The following is a 23,653-nucleotide window of genomic DNA, read 5'->3' on the forward strand; positions in this document are numbered from 1 at the left end:
CATTGAATGCATATATTAGAAAAGAAGAAAGATGTAAGATTAATCATCTTAGCTTCTACCTTGCTGCGGCTAAGTCACTTCAGTTGTGTCTGACTCTGTGTGACTCCATAGATGGCAGCCCACCCAGGCTCCCCCGTCCCTGGGATTCTCCAGGCAAGAACACTGGAGTGGGTTGCCATTTCCTTCTCCAATGCATGAAAGTGAAAAGGGAAAGTGAAGTCGCTCAGTCGTTTCTGACTCTTTGCCACCCCATGGACTGCAGCCTTCCAGGTTCCTCCATCCGTGGGATTTTCCAGGCAAGAGTACTGGAGTGGGGTGCCATTGCCTTCTTCAAGCTTCTACCTTAGGATACTAGAAAAAGAAGAGCAAGTTAGATCTAAAGTAAACAGAAGAAAAATAATAAAAATTAGAGTAAAAAATCTATCAAATTGAAAACAGGAAAATATTGAAAGCTTATTAAATTCATGTTGACATCTGGCAAAAACCACCACAATATTGTAAAGAAATTATCCTCCAATTGAAATAAATTGATTAATTAAAAAAAAAGTTCAAATGGGCAATAAAAACCTACATTTAAAGTAAAAAAAAAAAAAACACAAAATATCAATGAAATAAATAAGCCTATGGCCAGGCTAATTAAGGGGAAAAAAAGGTGGGGGGGTCCCTTTATCTATATTTGAGAGAAATCATATTAAGTTTTCTAGCATGAAAGTATTCTTACATTCTGGGAATAAGTTGCTCATATAATAGTTGAATTTCAGTACAGCAGTAGGTTACAAATGTTAACATTTTATTAAAAATTTTTATGTTAAATTTGCATTGAGATGAGTCCGATTTTATTATTTCTATGGTTTCTGATCAGATTTTCTTTCAGAAGTTTGAATACCTTATATAAATTTAATAATTCCACTGGAAACTTGAAAAGAAGGGGAATTACCTATCAGTATAACTTACATCATTTTGTATGCTTATAATTACCTTTAAAAATTTTTCTTTTCTGTGGTAAATTTTTTGCAAAGAATATGTTTAATCTATGTTTTGCCTGCTGTGCTTTCTGCTATATTTTTAAACTTTGGTTGTAAAATAAAGCACATAAAAAGATAAAAAGAAAAGAGAGAGAGGGCACTAATATCAGAAATGAAAGGTAGGACATCACTGTGCAACCTATGTACATTAAAATGCTAATAAAGAAATACTATGGACAATTAATTATTTGCCAACAAATTTGATAATCTAGTGGAAATGGACCAACTCCTTGAAAGACACAAGCTGCCATAACTATACTAAGAAGAAGTAAATAATATGAAAAGGCTCTGCCTGTTAAAGAAATTGAGTCAATAATTAATAACCTTTGAGAGCAGAAAGCATCAGGCCCAGATGTGTTTACTGGTGAGTTATACCAGACATTTTAGGAAGAAATCACACCAAGTCTCTATAATCACTTTCAGAAGATAGAACTAGAGGAAATACCTCCTAACTCATTCTGTGATACCAGAATTATGCTAATACCAAAACCAGACAAAGTACAAGAAAAGAAAGCCACACAGACTAACATGCGTCACAGACATAGATGGAGAAGTCCTCAACAAAATATTAGCAAATTTGAATGCAACAATATATAAAAAGAATTATACACCGCAACCAAATAGGATTTTATCTCATATATGTATGCAAGGCTGGTTCAACCTTTAAAAGTCAATTAATGTAATGCATCATTGATTTGATAAAAAAATCACATGACTGTATCGGAAGCTGCAGGAAAAGCATATGACAAACTCCAGTACCCATTCATGATAAAAACTCAGTAAACTACGAATAGAGGGGGACTACTCAATTTGACCAAGAATATCTATCAAAAAACCTACAGATAACATGATACTTAATGTAAGAAGCTTGAAGATTTTCACTAAGATCAAGACCAAAACAAAGATTTTTCCTCTCATGACTCCTTTTCAACATTATACTGTATGTCCTAGCTAGTGCAATAAGACAAGAAAATAAAATGAAAAAGGTATCCAGATTGGGAAGGATGACATAAAACTCTCTTGGTTAGCAGATGATATGATTCTCTATGTAGAGAACCAAAGAAATTAACAAAAATCTCCTGGAACTAATAAGGCATTTATAGCAAGTTTGCAGGTACAAGATTAATATGCAAAAGTTGGTCACTTCTTTATATACTAGCCATGAATAACAGAATTTGAAATTTAAAACTCAATTCTATTAATATTAGCACCCACAAAAATGAAATACTGAAATATAAGTATACCAGAATATGCTTAAGATCTGTATGGGGAAAACTATAAAGCTCTAATGAAATAAATCAAAGAAGAACTAAATAAATGAAGAGATATTCCATGTTCATGGACAGGAATACTCGGTATTATCAAGATGTCAGTTCTTCCTACTTTCAATTACAGATTTATTGCAATGTAAGTCAAAATTCCAGCAAGTTCTTTTGTGAACATCAACCAATTAAGCCTGAAGCTTAAATGGAGAGGCAAAAGACCCCAAATAGCCAACACAATAGTGAAGGAAAAGAGCACAGTTGAAATATTGACTTCAAGATTTATAACAAGCTACAGTAATCAAGACAGTATGGTAGTGACAAGAAAATATATAGGTACAGCATCTATGACAAGTTCAGTTCAGTCGCTCAGTCATGTCTGACTCTTTGCAACCCCATGAACTGCAGCACGCCAGGCCACCCTGTCCATCACCAACTACTGGAGTCTACCCAAACCCATGTCCATTGAGTCCATTGAGTGATGCCATCCAACCATCTCATCCTCTGTCATCCCCTTCTCCTCCTGCCCTCAATCTTTCCCAGCATCAGGGTCTTTTCAAATGAGTCAGCTTTTTACATCAGGTGGCCAAAGTATTGGAGTTTCAGCTTCAACATCAGTCCTTCCAATGAACACCCAGGACTGATCTCCTTCAGGATGGACTGGTCGGATCTCCTTGCAGTCCAAGGGACTCTCAAGAGTCTTCTCCAACACCACAGTTCAAAATTATCAATTCTTCGGCACTCAGCTTTCTTATACTCCAACTCTCACATCCATACGTGACCACAGGAAAAACCATAGCCTTGACTAGATGGACCTTTGTGGACAAAGTAAACAAAGGCAATACAGTGGAGTAAAGATATTCTTTTTAACAAATGGTTTAGAACAACCAGACAGCGCATACCAAAAAAAAAAGAAAAAAGAATCTATAAATAGAGCTTACACCCTTCACAAAAATTAACTTAAAATAGATCACAGACCCAGATGTGAAACATAAAATTATTAACACTCCTCAGTCAGTCAGTTCATTTCTTCAGTCATGTCCAACTGTTTGCGACCCTGTGGACTGCAGCATGTCAGGCCTCTCTGTCCATCACCAACTCCTGAAGCTTGCTCACACTCATGTCCATTGAGTCGGTGATGCCATCCAACCATCTTATCCTTTGTCGTTCCCTTCTCTTCCTGCCTTCAATTTTGTCCAACATCAGGGTCTTTTCTAATGAGACAGCTCTTTGCATCAGGTGGCCCAAGTATTGAAGTTTCAGCATCAGTCCTTCCAATGAATATTCAGGGTTGATTTCCTTTAGGATTGACTGGTTGGCTCTCCTTGCAATCCAGGGGACTCTCAAGAGTCTTCTCCCACACCACAGTTCAAAAGCTTCAGTCCTTCAGTGCTTAGTCTTCTTTATTGTCCCCCCACCTCCCATTAGCTTGCTGCAGCTTCTCCTTTGCCTTTGGACATGGGGTATCTTTTTTTGGTGGATCCAAAAAAAGCAGCTAATTGCAATTTTGGTGTTCTCTCAGGAAGATGAGTGCATGTCCTTCTACTCCAGGATATGTCCCTACCCTTAATACAGACTTCAAAAAAAGGATGCACTGCCCTCTAGATTTTGATTCCTGTTGTCACTAAGTATAATCTCAAAGGTTCTTTGGATTTTAAAAGTTTTATTGTGGATCATCTGGGAAAGTTGCATATAACAAAATAGAAAAGGTACAAAACTCAAGAAATCTTATAGTCATAACCTTTGTCTTACCTTAAGCACTACTTTGAAGAGCCGTTGGACTTTACATTTTCCTTTCTCTTTGATACCAAGAGTATATTTCAACCTAATTTCTACAAAAGATGGCTTTCAACCAAAATTCTTCTTCTTACTACCCTACCTAAATGCAAAGAATTGTGTCATTTTTTTCCTGGAATGGCTACGGAGATGTTAGATTAGACCTTTGTCATTTCTCCTTGGACCATTGCAGAAGCCTTCTCCCTTTTCTTTTTGTGCATTCTAGCTCTACCACCTCTCCCCCAATTTAATCTGTTAAAGACACAAGTGTGTTTATAACATTTTATTAGTTCCACATCAGAAACAGGATGCAGTTAGATTTTTCCCTAACACATACACAAACAACGTTATATATAAATTAGAATTTTAAATGTAAAACAAATGATTATATAAGTACCATTAGAAATATAGATAAATATTTAGTCCTGGTGTGAAGGAGACTAAAATACAACAATAAAGGAATACACACTTAGAAAAATATTAGTAACATATGGCAGACAAAAGGTTAACAGCCTTAATAAAGTACTAGTCTACATAATAATACGCAAAAGTAATATTCATTTCCATGAACAGTCTTTGTATTATAGTTATTATTTGATATTTTATTATTCTTACAGATTAACTAATCTTGTATTATTACTTCTATAGCAAAAACAAATTAGTTACTCACCAGGCGTATGCAGCATAGAACATCAGCAAGAAATAACCAAACTAAAGACTGATTTGGAAAAGAAAAGTATCTTTTATGAAGAAGAATTGTCCAAGAGAGAAGGAATACATGCAAATGAAATTAAAAATCTGAAGAAAGAACTACATGATTCAGAAGGCCAACAACTTGCTCTCAACAAAGAAATTATGATTTTGAAAGACAAATTGGAAAAAAACAGGAGAGAGAGGTAAGAATCAAGTTATTTACTCCTCTAATAATTATTTGTTGAATACCTGTTTGGTGTCAAGGATTGGAGAAACATAGGCAATAAATACATTCGAGTCCTCAAGAAGAGAAAAGTCAAGATTGGTAAATAGAAGATTATATTACAGCATCATAGGAAAGCAAATGGGAAGTGTAGGAACACTTGTAGAAGAGACGCGAAAGGTGACTTTGCTGCTTGGGTTTTTTTGTTGTTGTTTATTTCTTTCTTTTTTTTCAAATGTTAACTTTGGTGTGTCTGGGTTTTTTGAACAAAAATTATTTCTGAGTTAAGACCAAGGATATAAGAAGTATATAGCTGTGGAAGAGTGTCCAGGCAAAGTTCAGCAGACTTTGCCACGATCTATGGGAACAGGGTAGCAATGACACATTTAGAAAATGAAAGATGTTCATTATGGTGGAGGCGTAAAAATAAAGATGAGTGTTAAGAAATGAAACTGGAAAGGAAAATAGAGGTAAGGTCATGAAGGAATGTAAGGAATTTAGACTTTATCCGAAGACTAGTGAAGAAAAATATCATGATTATATTTTTGAAAGATCACTCTTATTACTGTGTAGATTAAAAGGAGCAGACTGTAGACAGGAATCTATACATGAGAGATGAGGTGCCTGGACCTTAGGTATGACAGCGAAGATGGAGAAAGGCATATGAACTCAGAAAGTCTACTGAGAAGACAGAACCTGGAGGACATAATGACCAGATATGAGAAATGAGAAGCAGAAGAAATTATCAGTGATACTCAAGTTTCTAGGTTTTAGGGAACTAAATGTATGTTATTGTCATTCTCAACTTATATGGGCAGCTTGAGTTTAATTCAGTTTGGTCCATTCATTCAACAAATTTTTTAGCACCTGCTGTGTGAAAGCACTGTTGTAGGGCCTGGGACATAGCAGTGAACAGATGAAAACTCTCTGTCCTTATGGAGCTTTCCTTTAATTGTGGTGGAAGACTATAAATAAAATATAAACTAAATAAAATACAGAATATGTTAGATAATTATTAAGTCCAAGAACAAAAAGTAAGGCAGAGGATGGGAACTGTGAAGCATTAGGGTGAGAATTAAATTGTACACACACATACACATGATAGCCAGGAAAAATTATACTGAGAAGGTGATTTCTCAGTAAGGACCAGAGAAAGTGGGTCCTTACATATGTATGAGAAGAACATTTTACATTAAGAAGAAGTCTGTTGAGATAGTAAAAAGATAGTGATTGCAGGGGTTGGAGGGAGGATGGGATGAATATGCAGGGTACAGAGGATTTCTCAGACAGTGAAACTACTCTATATATGTCACTATACAACCTAGTATAAATTGTAAAGTTTTAGTAATAATGATGTGTCTAATGTAGATTTATTAACAGTAACAAACACACCACTCTTTCCTTTCAGTATTGCTATTAACTTAAAACCATTCAAAACATCAAAGTCTATTACAATAATAATACTAAAAACGAGTCCAGTGTAGATAAAACAGAGTTAAAGGGAAAGAATAGTGAGAGATATGTATGAGAGGTAATGGGTGCCAGATCATGTAAGGTTTTATAAGTCATTTTCAGTGACTTACAATTACTTACAGTAAAACCATGGCAGGCTTCCCTTGTGGCTCAGCTGATAAAGAATCTGCCTGCAATGTGAGAGACCTGGGTTCAGTCCCTGTTTGGGAAGATCCTCTGGAGAAGGGAAAGGCTACCCACTCCAGTATCCTGGCCTGGAGAATTCCATGGACTGTATAGTCCATGGGGTCGCAAAGAGTCAGACACGACTAAGCGACTTATATTTTCCCTTTCAAAACCATGGCAGGGAAGCATTGCAGGATAGTGAGTGGAAAATGGACAAATACTGACTTGTGTTTTAAAAGGGTTACTCTGATGACTAGTTTAAGAGAAGTCTGAACTAGATAAGAGAAAAGGCAGGGAAACCATTTAGAAGGGTATTGCAGTAATCTAGGCAAAAGATGATGGTGGCTTGAGCCTAGGTTGGTGGCAGAAAAGGTAAACATAATGATAGTTGCTGATACACTAGATATGGATAAGAAAGAAAGAGGAAAAATCAAGGGTGATACTACAGTTTTGGGCCTTAGCAATTGAGAGAATATAGTTACCATTTAGAGAGGAAGACTACAAAAGAAGTAAGTTTGGGATGAGAATATCAGAAGCTCAAATTATGTGTGAGATGCTTTTAGACATCCAGGTGGAAATGTCAAATAGGTCATCATATAAACAAGTCTGGATTTCAGGGCTGGAGATAAAATCCTGGGGGTATCTATTACTCACATGATATCAAAAGGGGTGAGACTATATGAGATCACTTAGTGAATGAATATGGATGAAAAAGAAGTCCTAGGACTGTACCCTGGAACTCCAGTCTTTAGAAGCTGAGAAATGAAGGAACAGCAAAGTGGATAAGAAAGAGCCAGGAAGAATGATAGGAAGAAGACCAGGCAAATTTGGTGCCCAGATTTGGTATTACGATGAATGTGTATCAAATCTGTCTACATGTCAAATTAGATGAGGTCTAAATCAAATAAGATGAGGACCATATAATTGATAGATGAGTTTAAAAATATGAAGGTCATTGGTGACTTTGATAAGAACAATTTCAGTGGCCAGAAAACCCATAATGGATCTGAAGACTTGAAGGAGAGTGTTTGGAGACAGGATATAGATAACACTGTTATTATTGGAAGTCTTTCATTGCAAGAACAAGAAGCTGAAATAATAATTGGAGGAGAAATTTATCTCAAAAATAGCACCATGCTTGTAATCTGATAGAAAGTACCCAGTAGATGATTCAGACAGATAGGGAAGAAGTGTACTTGAGCAGGCACATGAGCAAAGAGGTTGACCTTAGCTATGTTTTTTCCTATAGTAAGAGAAGAGTAAGTCGAATATATGATTATAGGGAAAGGAAGGTGGGGTTTGTGGTAACTTGATTATCTGTTATTAGGGCTGGGCATGTTGAATTGGAGGTGCTTAGGAGACAATTTTGAGGAGATATCAAGTTGACAGTTTGAAACCCAGGAAAGCTTCCAACCTACATAGTGGTGGTTTAGTCACTAAGTTGTGTCCAACTCTTGCAAATCCATGGACTGTAGCCTGCTAGGCTCCTTTGTCCATGGGATTCTCCAGGCGAGAATGCTGGAGTGGGTTGCCATTTCCTTCCCCAATGTAGATTGGAGTAGTTTAATTAGTTCTAATTCATCTCCAATGTAGATTCAGATGTAAATTCAGCATAATACATGATAATTGAAATCAGGTAATATAATAGATGCAATAGCTCAGGAAGAAGGTGTAAAGAAAAGTTGAGCACCTGAGACAGAATACCTGAGAATATTGGCATTTATGCGGAGGAAGGAGGAGATGGTAGGGGCTCACAAAGGCAGCTAGAAAGTCAAAATGTAGGCAGAAATCAGGAAAGTGGGCATCAATGAAGCCAGAGGAAGACTGCATTTCAAGAGAGGGAAATGGGGACAGTGTCAAAGGTAGCCAGTAGGTTGGATATAATAACAGTTTGGAACAATAGGTTTGAGACAGCATTTTTTTTTTTGAGGTGATGGCAGCAGAAGCCAGATTTTGGCATAGGGAAGAAAAATTAGGCAATGAGTTAAGTGAATATGGCAGTCTCTCAAGGTTTCAAGGTGGTTACCAGTGAACAGGAAGACCAGGAAAGTGGCTAAGTTGGTAAAAAATCTGCCTGCAATGCAAGGGACTGCCTGCAAAGCAGGAGACCTAGGTTCACTCCCCAGGTTGGAAAGATCCCCTGGAGAAGGAAATGGCAACCCACTCTAGTATTCTTGCCTGGGAAATTCCATGGATGGAGGAGTCTGGGGGGTTACAGTCCATGCAGTTGCAAGAGTCAGACACAACTGAGTGACTAAACCACCGCCATCATAGTAGACCCTCAGCACATTTTTAAAGGCTTCCCTGGTGGCTCAGACAGTAAAGAATCTGCCTGCAATGGTGGAAATGCGGGTTCGATCCCTGGATCAGGAAGATTCCCTGAAGAAAGGACTGGTAACCCACTCTAGTATTCTTGCTTAGAGAATTCCATGGACAGAGGAGCCTGGTTGGCTACAGTCCATGGGGTCTCAAAGAGTTGGATATGACTGAGTAACACTTTCACTTTCTTTTTTGTTTATTTTGTTTAAGTATGGCAGAGACTTACGTTTAATGCTAATAGGAAAAAACAAAAATGGTTTTATATAGAAAAAATTTTTTTGGCTGTGCTGGGTCTTCATTGCTGTGCACTTTTCTCTAGTTGCAGTGAGCAGAGGATACTCTCTAGTTGCAATGTGAGGGCTTCTCCTTGCAATGGCTTCTCTTGTTGCCAAGGACAGACTCTAGGGCCTTTGGACTTCAGTAGTTGCAGCACGTGGGTCCAGTAGCTGTGGCTTCCAGGTTCCAGAGCACAGGCTCAGTAGTTGCGGTGCATGGACTCACGTCCTCTGAGGCATGTGGGATCTTCCTAGGCCAGAAATCAAACCCGTGTCTCCTGCATTGGCAGGCATATTCTTTACCACTGAGCCTCCAGGGAAGCCCTTTATAGAAATTTTACTCAGTTTACTTTCATCTACTTGTATTTCTGAAAGAATGCATCTTTGTAGTTTTTCATATTTTTTTAAGTTGTTGTTTTTGTTGCTTCTGAATCTAGAAAGATTCTAAACATAACTGAATTTCACATTTTGATTGTAGATAATAAAGTGACACATTTGCTTGGACACAAAATGGTTATTTTCCTAGAAGTTAATCATATAATTATAATTTAATTTATATTCAATAATTTAGTGATAAAGGGATTTTTAAGATTACATTTTTAAATCAACCATTATTTATGTTCTTTGTTGACTTGGAAGCAATTATAGAATTATCCAGAACTACTTCACTTTGAAATTTATTTGCTGCTAACCAACTTTCTCCATCAAACTGCAGTAGAGATAAGGCTCTTCTCTACAGTTCAGTATTCAAAAACTGATTCTCCTGTCTCCTTTGCTGCTGCTGCTGCTAAATCACTTAAGTCGTGTCCGACTCTGTGTGACCCCATAGACGGAAGCCCACCAGGCTCCCCTGTCCAGGCAAGAACATTGGAGTGGATTGCCATTTCCTTCTCCAATGCATGAAAGTGAAAGGGAGGTTTTTAAAAAGTTTGTAGAATTGTGTTTACCTCTAAGGGTTAATCATTTTGATATTTGGCAAAACTAATACAATTATGTAAAGTTTAAAAATAAAATTTTAAAAAAACAAAAAAAAAGGTTAATCAGTTCTGTCCCCCAGAACTAAACAAGTTTTATAACATTAAATGTGTTATATGTATATATATGTAGATTGGTAGGTACATAGGGAAGAAGCAAAGAAGGAATTAGGGAAGGATGGCCTGAGTGTATTGAGAGAACTGTTGGTAGTATAGTTTGAGTTTTCTTGAATTTTCTGTGCAATCTAGACCTGAGTGTAGAATCATACTGTGGTCCCTGTATCCTCCTTTTCCCCTTGCTTCCTCATGATCTCATACTTCCTAGCATATACACAGCCAAATAAGGAGAGCATAATCAGGATGTCTTCCTCAGATTTTCAAATGAACAACAAAATAAATGTTATTAAGCAGAGAAATCTATTTATTAATTAAAAGGAAATAATTGAGATTTCTTCATTTTAAGGGAAAGGATTGGGATTTGGAGCAATTGAGATATAGTGGTTTTTCAGAATAGAGCGTATGATACAATACCATTATTTTACTTTTAATTCAACTCCTTTTTTTCTTGCATATTTTGAATTGTATTAGTCAAAGTGAAAGGGAAGAATTTGAAAATGAGTTCAAGCAACAGTATGAACGAGAAAAAGTGTTACTAACTGAAGAAAATAAAAAACTGACAAGTGAGCTTGATAAGGTGAGTGAGTCAATCGCATTTATGTTTATTGACACATGCTAGATGTTCAGTACTGCCATAGTAGTTGTAGATATAATTTTATATTTGATGTACATTTTTAATTTAATATTTCCCCTTATATCAAAGATTGCTTCTGTGTACAGCCAATGTTTCATTTTACCAATCTTTACAAGAGTCTTCTGGAGAAAGGACTTGGCTTACCTTGTCTTGTTCTTTGTCCCAGTATTTTTTGAGCCCTTGTTCTTTATTTCACTTTCCATCCCTTTTACTCTTTTCTTTCAAACTCATCACTTATAATGTCATGGCAAGCTAAGTTAGGGCCTGCCTTTGGCAAGGACAGGAACAATTAAGCCAAACTAGAGAAATTTTGACAATTCTGATCTTATTCATGATGGAGAACTGATAATAGCTAGAAATAATACCATTGGTATGTAAGAAGCCAAAGAAACCAACTCTGTCTAAACCCTAGCACAAACAAAGGGCTGAACCATAGACTAAATCTAGATTACAACAACCAGATTTATGAACAAAATTTCAAATACTTAAAGGAATCTTTTTCCATTTAGTATCTCAGTTTTCTTAAATTGCCATCATTCTGCATTTCTGTGTGATTTGTTAGCATCTGTGAAAATCCGAATGTTAAATCTGCAATTTTAATGGTTGTACTTACTTATAAATAAGGTTTGGATAATTGTCCTTTATAATGAGTTCTAATATTTCCCAAAGTATTATGTTTAATTAGTCATTTCAACAACAGATTAAAAGACAATGGCTAAATAATCACAAAAAAAAGAGACTCTTCATTCTATCTTAATTTCCAACATATTCCATGTTTATTTTCATTTCTCTCACTATATTTCCCATGATTATTCAACTTTTTAAGTATTTAAAAATGACTTTGCTTGTTTGGTTGCAAACCACTTGAGAAAGAACTCTGTTAGTTTATTTTATGCTTGCAAAGCTGATGAATACAAACACTGGAAAATGACCAAATACTAAGTAGTATAAATTATTTTAGACTGTGAATACTGTGTCAACATTATTGTATAGCTGTTGGTTATTTCCACTAAAATAAAACGAATAAGGCTTCCCTGGTGGTTCAGTGGATAAGAATCCACCTGCCAACGCAGGGGCACAGGTTCGATCCCTGATCCAGGAAGAGTCCACATGATGTGAAGCAGCTAAGTGTGTGCACCACAGCTAATGAGCCCGCACTCTAGAGTCTGTGAGTTACAACTGCTGAAGCCTGTGTGCTCTAGGGCCTCCAAGTCACAGTTACTGAAGCCCATGCACTTAGAAGGCAAGCTCCACAACTAGAGAGGTCACTGCAGTGTGAAGCCTGCGCCACACAAAGAGAACCCCCGTCCCCTGCAGCTAGAGAAAGCCTGCACACAGCCGCAAAGACGCAGTGCAACCCAAATAAAATAAATATATCTTTAAAAACTAGTATGATTTAAACTTTATACAGATAAGTCACATAATTGTTATTGAATGGACTTGTATCATATGACTGTAAAATTGGGCAAACAAGACAGAATGTTAAGATTCTGTTAAGAGTTATCTTGAGGTAAGAAATATAATTAAAGCCTAGAAGGCCGCTTCATATAGAATTTCTAAGCAAATGACCTAGTAAAAGATGGTATTATAGTTGAAGGAAAATTGAATTGTGATATAATCAGATTGAATATAGATCAAATTTTGTATTCACCCCTTGGCTTTATTTCATGATTAACCATAATGTTCTGGTGAGCTTACCAGAAACACATCTTTAGAAATAATTTTTAAACAATACTCTTTTGATTTTGATGAGATCTGAAAGATAAAAACCTATCTCCTAATTTTATAAAAAATAGAGCATTTCGATATTTGGCAAAACTAATACAATACTGTAAAGTTTAAAAATAAAATAAAATTTAAAAAATAAAAGAAAAGAAAAAAAAATAGAGCATTACCTTTTCTTGCTAAATTGAAAGATATGAAAGAGAATGTGAGTATAACTTTGACAGCAAATCATAATGGTTGGAGAGTATTCAATGACAAATGATAACAAGGAAGTATTTATTCCTTGAGAGTTAGGGGAGGATCTGGGTCTTCTTCTGTTTGAACCTCTTCTGTGTTTTTGCTCCTCGTATTTAGCTTTACTTGTCTTTCTCCTTCTTACTCAGCCCGCTGCATATTTTCACTCTTTCTTTCCATTTATTTATTTTTTGTTTGTTTGATTACATGGAGTATTTTCCCCAAGAGAAATAACCAAAGAATACCTTTGCCATTGTTACACCAGCTGTCCCAGCTGGAAGAGAACTGAATTCCTTCTCAACACAACTTCAGATATAGAAACCAAAAAGCAATTAGTGTGTTAATTTTGAAACTTAGATAACTAATAGATTCTTACAGTCAGGTTGTTTAACTTCAAAAGTAAAAATTAAAAATTAAATAGAAAAAACCTTATTGATATTTTCAGAAGTCTGTATTCAAAGTTTCTATTAAAGGTAACTTATTGCAAATAAAATTGCCATCTGTGCTAAGGAGTGGAAGTAAATGGTTTCCAGTGAGAAAAGATTATCATTTGTATCTTGTTTTTAAATAATTATTTTGCGTAAAATCAAACTTACACAAAGTGTGGAAAATATTCAACACAGAAGTTACCTATGATTTCATCAACCTGAAACAGCTATTTTACTTTTATATGTTCCTTTCCAGGTTCTCTTGGTTGGTACACATATTATTACATAATTTCAGTCATATATACATTTTATTTTCTAATCTGCCTTTTCACTTAAAACATGAGCACTCTTCCATATCCTATGTAGTCTTATACTTATCATAAACTAAATATGTCAGTTCACAAATAGTAAAATCTTATTCTCAGATATGCAAAATGAGCTAATACTTAGGTAAAGTTTACTTTTTACCCTCCTAATTTAGTTTATATAAATCATTTAATCCTACAAATCTTTCAGGTATACCCTATTTTTCTTAGCATTTTACAGATACTGAGGCAAAAGGGAGGTTAAGCTACTCTACTAATCTCACAACTAGGGGATGGCAGAATGGGATTAGAACACAGGTAGTCTGGCTCCAGAGCCCATGCTTTTGTTTAGTGAGAATGAAAAAAATGAGCTTTTTCTGACAAATACTAAACAAATCTATTTAAGACTGCTTGTAACTATTGTAACATGACAGTGCAAAAATCTGTATTTCCTCCTCTTCTTGCAAATCTCCAGCTGAAACCCCAACCACAAATTATTTGGATGGGCTGTCAAAAGCAATAGTGATCAAAAAATGATGTGTTGTGGGAATTAGTGAAAACACTGCATCTGGAAAAAACATTCTCAAAAACAGCCTGTATACCTCTGGCTATGTTAACATCAAGAGATTGATGCATCCTCTCCCAAAAAAAAAAAGTTTCATAGTGGACACAGTTATTGAAAATAGTAATTTCAGAGTTCCCAGAGTTAACTTAAGGAAGACAAATGCAAAACATTGCTGAGTTAAATTAAAGGATGTCTAAACAAATGGAGAGAGATACTGTTAGGATATTGTTAGGACTGCAGTTCTCTAATCTGTAGATTCAAGGAAATCCCTATAAAGATTATATAGGCTTTTTTGTTAGAAGTGACAAGCTTATTCTTAAATGTATATGGGTATACAAAAGATCTAAAGTAGCAAAAGCATTTCAGGGAGTGGGTATAAAAGTTGAAGAGTTTACACTACCAAAGTTTGAAACTTACTGTAAATCTACAGTAATCAAAAGATTACTAAAGGAAATCAACCCTGAATATTCCTTGGAAGGACTGATGCTGAAACTGAAGCTCCAGTACTTTGGCCACCTGATGCAAAGAGCCAACCAATTGGAAAAGACCCTGATGCTGTGAAAGATTGAGGGCAGGAGGAGAAGGGGATGACAAAGGATGAGATGGTTGGATGGCATCACCGACTCAATGGACATGAGTTTGAGCAAGCTCTGGTGATGATGAAGGACAGGGAAGCCTGGTGTGCTGCGGTCCATGGGGTCGCAAAGAGTCAGACATGACTGAGCAACTGAACAACAACCTTGCTATAACAAAACAGCGTAGAGTCCAAAAATAAGACGTCATATTATAGTTGATTGATTTTCAGCACAAGTGCCAAGGCAATTAAATGGGAAAAAAATAAATGTGAGACATGATACTATACTAGAAGAGAACATAGGAAAAATATTCTATGATGTAAATCATAGCAGTAGTTTCTTAGGTCTGTCTCCCAAAGCAATAGAAATAAAAGCAAAAATAAGCAAATGGTACCTAATTAAACTTAAAAGCTTTTGCACGGCAAAGAAAACCATAAATAAAATGAAAAAAAAAAAAAAAAAAAAACTTGTGGACTGGGAAAGAAATATTTGCAAATGATGCAACCAGCAAGGGCTTAATTTCCAAAATATACAAACAGCTCATATAACTCAATAACAAAAACAAACCCAATCAAAAAATGGTCAGAAGACCTAAATAGACATTTGTCCAAAGAAAATATACAAATGGCTAACAAACACATGAAAAGATGCCCATCACTGCTAATTATTAGAGAAATGCAAGTGAAAACTATAATGAGATACTACCTTATACCAGTCAGAATGACCATCATCAAAAAGTCTACAAAGAATAAATGCTGGAGAGGATGTGGTGAAAAGGGACCTTCCTACAGTGTTAGTGGGAATGTAGATAGTTGCAGGCACTATGGAAAACAGGATGGAGGCTTCTTCTTCTTTTTTTTTTTTTTTAATTTTATTTTTAAAACTTTACAGCTTCTTAAAAAACTAAAAATAGAATTCAATCCAGCAATCCCACTCCTGAACATAAATCTGGAGAAACTCAAATTTGAAAAGGTAATGCACCTCAGTGTTCATAGCAGTGCTCTTCACAGTAGCTAAGATATGGAAGCAACCTAAATGTCCACCAACAAATGAATAGTTAAAGAACATGTGGTATATATTGATATATATGAAATTGAATACTTTGTTGTTCTTTAGCCACTAAGTCCTGTTCAGCTCTTTGCAACCCCATGGACTGCAGCATGCCAGGCTCCTCTATTCTCTGCTATCTCGCAGAGTTTGCTCACATTTAAATCCATTGAATTGGTGATGCTATTTAACCATCTCATCCTCTGCCACCCGCTTCCCCTCTTGCCCTCAATCTTTCCCAGCATCAGGGTCTTTTTCAGTGAGTTGGCTCTTCGCATCATGTGATCAAAGTATTGGAGCTTCAGTTTCAACATCAGTCCTTACAATGAATATTCAGGGTTGATTTCCTTTAGGATTAACTGGTTTGATCTCCTTGCAGTCCAAGGGACTCGTGAGAGTCTTCTCTAGTAGCACAATTCAAAAGCATCAATTCTTCAGTGCTCAGTCTTCTTTATGGTCCAACTTTCACATCCGTACATGACTACTGGAAAAACCATAGCTTTAACTATATGGACCTTTGTCAGCAAGGTAATGTCTCTGCTTTTTAATAAGCTGTCTAGGTTAGTCATAACCTTCCTTCCAAGGAGCAAGCATCTTTTAACTTCATGGCTGCAGTCACGGTCCACAGTGAAATTGGAGCCCAAGAAAATAAAATATGTCACTACTTCTACTTTTTTCCCCTCCTGTTTGCCATGAAGTGATAGGACCAGAGGCCATAATCTTAGTTTTTTACTGTTGAGTTTCAAGCCAGCTTTTCCACTCTCCTCTTTTGGCCTCATAAGAGTCTCTTTAGTTCCTCTTCACTTTTTGCTATTAGAGTGGTATTATCTGCATATCTGAGGTTGTTGATATTTCTCCCAGCAATCTTGATTCCAGCTTGTGATTCATCCAGCCTGGCATTTCACGTGGTGTACTATGCATAGAAGTACATATGTAAGCTGTGCATAAATAAGAAGGGTGACAATATACAGCCTGTTACTCCTTTTCCAATTTGGAACCAGTGCATTTTGCCATGTCTAGTTCTAACTGTTGCTTCTTGACCCACATATAGGTGTCTCAAGAGACAGGTAAGGTGGTCTGTTACTCCCATCTCTCTAAGAATTTTCCAATCTGTTGTGATCCGCACAGTCAAAGGCTTTAGAGTAGTCAGTGAAACAGAAGTAGATATTTTTCTGAAATTCACCTGCTTTCTTTGTGATCCAGTGAATGTCAGCAGTTTGATCTTTAGTTCCTCTGCCTCTTCAAAACTCAGCTTATACATCTGAAAGTTCTTGGTTCACATACTGCTGAAGGATTTTGAGAATTACCTTGCTAGCATAGGAAATGAGTGCCATTGTATGGTGGTTTGAACATTCTTTGGCATTGCCTTTCTTGGGGATTGGTATGAAAACTGACCTTTTCCAATCCTGTGGCCATTGCTGAGTTTTCCAAATGTGATGACATATTGAGTGCAGCACTTTAACAGCATCATTTTTTAGGATTTTAAATAGCTCAACTAAAATTCCATCATCTGCACTAGCTTTGTTCATAGTAATGCTTTCTAAGGCCTACTTGACTTCACACTCCAAGATGTCTGGTTGGTGTTTTCTATGACCAGTGCGTTCTCTTGGCAGAATTCTTTTAGCCTTTGCCCTGCTTCATTTTGTACTCTAAGACTAAACTTGCCAGTTACTGCAGGTATCTCTTGACTTCCTACTTTTGCATTCTAATCTCCTATGATGAATAGGGCATCTTTTGTGTGTGTGTGTGTGTGTGTGTGTGTTCTAGGAGGTCTTCTAGGTCTTCATAGAATTGTTCAACTTCAGCTTCTTTGGCATTGGTTGTGGGGGCATAGAATTGGATTACTGTGATGTTGAATGCTATGCCTTGAGACTGCATCCGAGTACTGCATTTTGGACTCTTGTTGATTATGAGGGCTACTCCATGTCTTCTATGGGATTCTTGCCCACAGGAGTAGATATAATGTTCATCTTAATTAAATTCACCCATTCCTGTTCATTTTAGTTCACTGATTGTTAAGCTATCCATGTTAGTCTTGCCATCTCCAACTTGACTATGTTCAATTTTCCTTGATTTACAGACCTAACATTACAGGTTTCTATCTAATATTGTTCTTTACAGCATTGGGCTTTACTTTCACCAGCAGACACGTTCACAGCTGAGCATTGTTCCTACTTTGGCACACCCACTTCATTCTTTCTGGACCTATTAGTAATTGCCCTATATCTTTTTGCCTTTTCCTACTGTTCATGGGGTTTTCTCTAGGCACGAATACTGGAGTGATTTGACGTTCCTCCTCCAGTGGGCCACGTTTTGTCAAAACTCTTTATTATGCCCATCTTGGCTGGCCCTGCACAGCATGGCTCATAGCTTCTTTGAGCTATGCAAACCCCTTCTCCGTGACAAGGTTGTGATCCATGAAAGGGAATGGAATACTACTCAGCCATTAGAAAATTTGTAAAAAAGTTCATTTGTATCATTTTTAAGTCCATCCATGTTGTGGCAAATGACATCATTTCGTTCTTTTTTTCCTGGAATACTACTCAGCCATTAAACAGAAGGAAATAATGTCATTTGCCACAATATGAATGAACTTAGAGATTATGTACTAAGTGAAGTTAAGTCATACAGAGAAAAATAAATATCATTTAATATCACTTATATGTGGAATCTTAAAAAATGATACAAATGAACTTATTTACAAAACAGAAAGTGACTCATAGACATTGAAAGCAATTTAGGGTTTCCAAAGGGAAAAGGACAGGGGAGGGATGAATTCGGAGTTTGGGATTAACAGATACAAACTACTATATATAAAATATACAAACAGCAAGATTCTACTGTATAGGACAGGAAATACCAATATCTTGTAGTAAGCTACAATGGAATGGAATATGGAAAAGGTTCTCTCTCTATAGATAGATATAGATTTATCTGAATCATATTCCTGATGTGATTTCATCAGAAACTACACAACACTGTAAGTCAACTGAATTAAAAAAAAAACAGATTATATATACATACACACCCTTATATACATACACTCACATAATCACACACATGTATTATGTATAAAAATGTTTACTGTAAGGAATTGGCTCACTTGATTATTATTGTTGTTTAGTTGCTAAGTTGTGTTCTAAGATCTGCAGTTTGTAAGCTGGAGAGACAGTTTAGTCCAAGTCCAAAGGGCTTAAGAACCAAGAGAACCAGTGATGTAAATCTAGTCCAAAAGCTAGTGAAGGCTGCAAACCCAGGAAGAGCGACTGTTTCAGTAAGAGACCAAAGAAGTGAAAGCAGCTCGAAGGCAGTCAGGCAGGAGCCGTTCCCTCTTACTCACTAGAGTCAGCCTTTTCTTCTTTTCAGGCCTTCAACTGATTGAATAGGGTCCACTCACATTAGGAAGGGTAATCTGCTTTATTCAGTCAGTTGATTCAAATGTTAATCTCACCCAGAGACATCTTCAGAGATACCAACATAATGTGTAAGCAGATGTCTAGGCACCCTATGACCCAGTCAAGTTGACATAAATTTAACCATCCCATGGCCTCTCATCTTCACAAACCTGTTAATAATTGTTCTAGGATAAATTCACCTCCTTCAAACTGAGTAATCAAAAATAAACTATAAACATACCAGAAAGGGAGAAAGGAATAGTGATAACTAATGGCAGAGTGAGACCATTTATCAGAAAAATGTAGCCATGAAGTAAAAATTACATGCAAATATTTTATCATGGATTTTTAAAAAATAAAGCAAGAAGTTTTGCTTCTGCGACAGATTAGCTTACATCATACCTACCACTACCACCTCACCAAGAACTATAAAGCTGGATGGATTTAAAAAAAATTTTTTTTAATACAGTAGGAATACTGCCTACAGTATTCATCTGCAAGAAGGCATTGGAAAAATAGGAAGGCAGCCTAGACTTTACTGACCAGATCCTACAGAAAGGAGTAGAACTGAGAGATGAGCCCAGCATTCATTGCCACTTCTCCTCTTGAGGATTTGCAGGTATGAACGCTATCACTGAGAATCCAGGAAGTTGAGCACAGTATTCCACAGTATTACCACGAGTTTGGAGAGATTAAAAACTAAATATCAATGCAGGATCCTTGATAATCAATTCAAGCTTTCAATTAAGGTCATTGAAAAGACTCCATTTTCATAATAAGCATGAACCAAAGAGAAGAGCCCACTCAGTGACTGAAACCCAGCCTTTAAGTAATTCAGTCCTTCATCTGTCTTTGTTTAGTTGCCTGCCAGAAGTATAAGTAAACGCTCTCTGGAGGAAGATATTATATAGAGTCTCAGATTATCTTTAAAATTTTCATTCAGTGTGCATGGCATGCAGTAAGAAATTACAATGCATACCAAGAGAAACAACCTAATAAAACCAAGACATAAAAATATAACAGCAACCAAATACTAAGTCAGAAAATAAAAAATGAGAGGAAAACTAGTCAGTTTAAACAGACCTACACAATTCCCAGTAAAGAAAATAGAAGACATGTAGAATTTCAGCAGACACCTGAAACCTATACAAAGAAGTCAAATAAATCTTTAAGAGTAAAAAATAAAATAATTGAAACACCTAACAGAAAATTTTAACAGTAGATTGGAAAGAAGCAAAGAAAGAAGAGGGTAAATAAACTTTCCATGCTGAAGTAAAGATATATCAATACGTTTTAAAGCACAGAAATATATTAAAAAGGTATATATAGAGACATAGGGGATCTGATGAAAAAATCTGACAGAAAATATTTGCTTTCCCAGAAGGAGAGGAGAACGTTTGTGGCAGAAGCAATATGTGCAAAGTTAATAGCCCACCATTTTCCAAAACCTATGAGAAATATTTAGCTACAAATTCAAGAAATGTCACAGACCCTAAAGGGAAATTAAATCCCTATCAGGCATACTATGGAAGAATTGCAAAAACCAGCAACCAAACCTAGACAGCATATTAAAAAGCAGAGACATAACTTTGCCGACAAAGGTCTGTATAGTTAAAGCTATGGTTTTTCCAGTAGTCATGTACAGATGTGAGAGTTGGACCATATAGAAGGCTGATTGACGAAGAATTGATGCTTTTGAACTGTGGTGCTGGAGAAGACTTGAGAGTCCCTTGGACAGTAAGGAGATCAAACCAGTCAATCCTAAAGGAAATTAACCCAGAATATTCATTGGAAGGACTGATGCTGAAGCTGGAGCTCAAATACTTTGGCCACTTGATGCGAAGAGCCAACTCATTGGAGAAGACCCTGATGCTGGGAAAGATTGAAGGCAGGAGGAGAAGGGGACAACAGATGATAAGATGGTTGGATGGCATCATTGACTCAATGGGCATGAGTTTGAGCAAACTCCAGGAGATAGTAAAGGACCAGGAAACCTGGCGTGCTGCAGTCCATGGGGTTGCAAAGAGTCAGACATGACTGAGCAGCTGAACAACAACAGAACAACCAAAGAAAATCCAAGAAGCAGCCAGAGAAGAAAGACATGTTATATTCAAAGGAGCAACAGCTAAACTTAAAGCTGTCTTTCCAACAGAAAAGGAACAGAACCCAGAAATAAAGGAATGCTGAAGGAAAATAACTACCAATCTGAAATATTTTATACAGCAGAAAATGTCTTTCAAAAATGAAGGCAAAAATTCAGAGTATAGAAAACTCTACAAGACAAAGAACCTACTTTTTTCAACAAATAAATTACATGAAAATTTAAAGTGTTGGAAGGGAGCTGCTGTATCCTAAGTGTGTTCCTCTAGCACTCAGATGTGAAACCTAGTCACCAACGTAGTGCTATTTGGAGACAAAGCCTTTGGGAGATGATTAGGCAATCAGGATAGAGCCCTTATGAATAGGATTAGTGCTCTTATACAAGAGACCCCGCAGAACTCCCTCGTCCCATGGCCATCTATAAACCAGGAAGTGGGCCCTTGCCAGACACTGAATCTGCTGGTGCCTTGATCTTGGACCTCCCAGCCTCCAGAACCAGGAGAAATAAATAGTTCTTGTTTAAGCCCCTCAGACTATGGTATTCTGTTAACAGCTGCCCAAGACGAGTACTCCAGAACCTAAGAGCGAGTGAGTGAAGTCGCTCAGTCGTGTCCAACTCTGTGATCCCATGGAATGTAGCCCCCCAGGCTCCTCCATCCATGGGATTCTCCAGGCAAGAGTACTGGAGTGGGTTGCCATATGAGTAAGAGAGGCTTAAAAGATAGAGCAACCATTATGTTATGTTAAAAGACAGAGCAACCATTATGTTATGTTTACTTATTGGTACGATTCAGTTTAACAGGCTGTTAAGTCTTTTGATATCTTGAGACAACTGGAAATTTGAATAGTGACTACCTATATATAAGACTCGGAGAAGGCAATGGCACCCCACTCCAGTACTCTTGCCTGGAAAATCCCATGGACGGAGGAGCCTGGTAGGCTGCAGTCCATGGGGTCGCTAGGAGTCGGACATGACTGAGCGACTTCACTTTCTCTTTTCACTTTCATGCATTGGAGAAGGAAATGGCAACCCACTCCAGTGTTCTTGCCTGGAGAATCCCAGGGACGGGGGAGCCTGGTGGGCTGCCGTCTATGGGGTCGCACAGAGTCGGACATGACTGAAGTGACTTGGCATTGGCATATATAAGACTACCTATATAAGAAAGTTTGTTAAATATAATAATGATATTGTGGTTATGAATAGAGAGCCTTATTTTCTAGAGATACACCAGAAATATATATGGATAAAATTATATGATGTCTGGTATTTGCTGCAGAATAATACTGGAGGAGGGGGTAAGAAGACAGGTATACAAATGAAGTAAGATTGACATTGAGGTGATAACTGTTGAAGTTGCTAATGATGGGTTCATGGAAATTTGTTTATACCCTTCTATTCATTTTTGTATATACTTGAAACTCATTATAAGTTTGTTTGTTTTTTTTTAAAGAAGATGACATAGAGATATTTTAAGACAAAAAAAAAAATGAGAGATGTTGTTACCAGCAGAATTGGGGAGTTCTTCCCTGCAAATGGAAAATGTTCACAAATGGAACCAATTAATATAGGGAGTGAAGGGAAAAGCAACGGCAGAAGGAGAATTCAGAGTACTTGATGTTTCCAAAATCAGTGACCAGGGGGTGCATCACAATAGAAATCAGGAAGATAAGCACTTTTGACTTACAAAATTTAACAAGAGGCATCTGAGGCACCCTAAATTCCTGTTCCTAAAAGTCACACTTCTTTAAGCATCTTGAAACTGCCTTTCAGCTTACCACTCTGTGTGAGAACTTAAGTGCACGCAACCAGCAGTTAGAAGAAGAGGTCAAAGATCTAGCAGATAAGAAGGAATCGGTTGCTCATTGGGAGGCTCAGATCACAGAAATAATTCAGTGGTGAGTACTCTTTAAATGTGTTTTGTGGCTGATTTTTGGCCATATAGTCAAATTGGTATGAATTCCAGGAGGAATATTTATTATTAGTCTGTGTTTCTTCTATGTTTTCTCTTTTTTCTGCTTTTCCTTAACTGTCAGATATTCCATATCAGTTTTTACAGTTTCATTAGAAGCTGATATTTCTTTCTAAGAAAGAAAATATTATTCTCTCTGAAGAGAGTTAGTTCTTATAGAACTGAAGAAACTCATTTGCTAGCCATCAATATTTCTAAGACCAAAATTCCTGTATTTGTGTTTATTTTAGGAAACAGAAAGCCTGGAGAAAATTTTAGAAGCTAAAGATGTTATGCCTTCACCTTTTTCATAATTAAAACAGACTAATTCACATCTGGCATTTTAAAGACATTAAATGGTTACAGTTAGTTTTATCAACTGTTCTTTAAGCAC

The 23,653-nt window shown here is 36.7% G+C and overlaps 1 protein-coding gene across 18 annotated transcripts in view; it reads left to right on the top strand.

Moving 5' to 3' along the window:
* Nucleotides 1-23,653, top strand: part of CDC42BPA (CDC42 binding protein kinase alpha) — a 297,113-nt gene that overhangs the window by 207,135 nt on the left and 66,325 nt on the right. For all 18 annotated transcript variants that reach the window (XM_044943085.2, XM_006062426.4, XM_044943088.2 and 15 more), the window contains 3 exons: nucleotides 4,712-4,959; nucleotides 10,774-10,879; nucleotides 23,082-23,206. In XM_044943085.2, the coding sequence (XP_044799020.1) occupies nucleotides 4,712-4,959; nucleotides 10,774-10,879; nucleotides 23,082-23,206 (479 nt within the window). The remainder of the gene's footprint in view (nucleotides 1-4,711; nucleotides 4,960-10,773; nucleotides 10,880-23,081; nucleotides 23,207-23,653) is intronic.

Source organism: Bubalus bubalis, chromosome 5 (assembly GCF_019923935.1).
Source record: "Bubalus bubalis isolate 160015118507 breed Murrah chromosome 5, NDDB_SH_1, whole genome shotgun sequence".
NCBI lineage: Eukaryota > Metazoa > Chordata > Mammalia > Artiodactyla > Bovidae > Bubalus > Bubalus bubalis.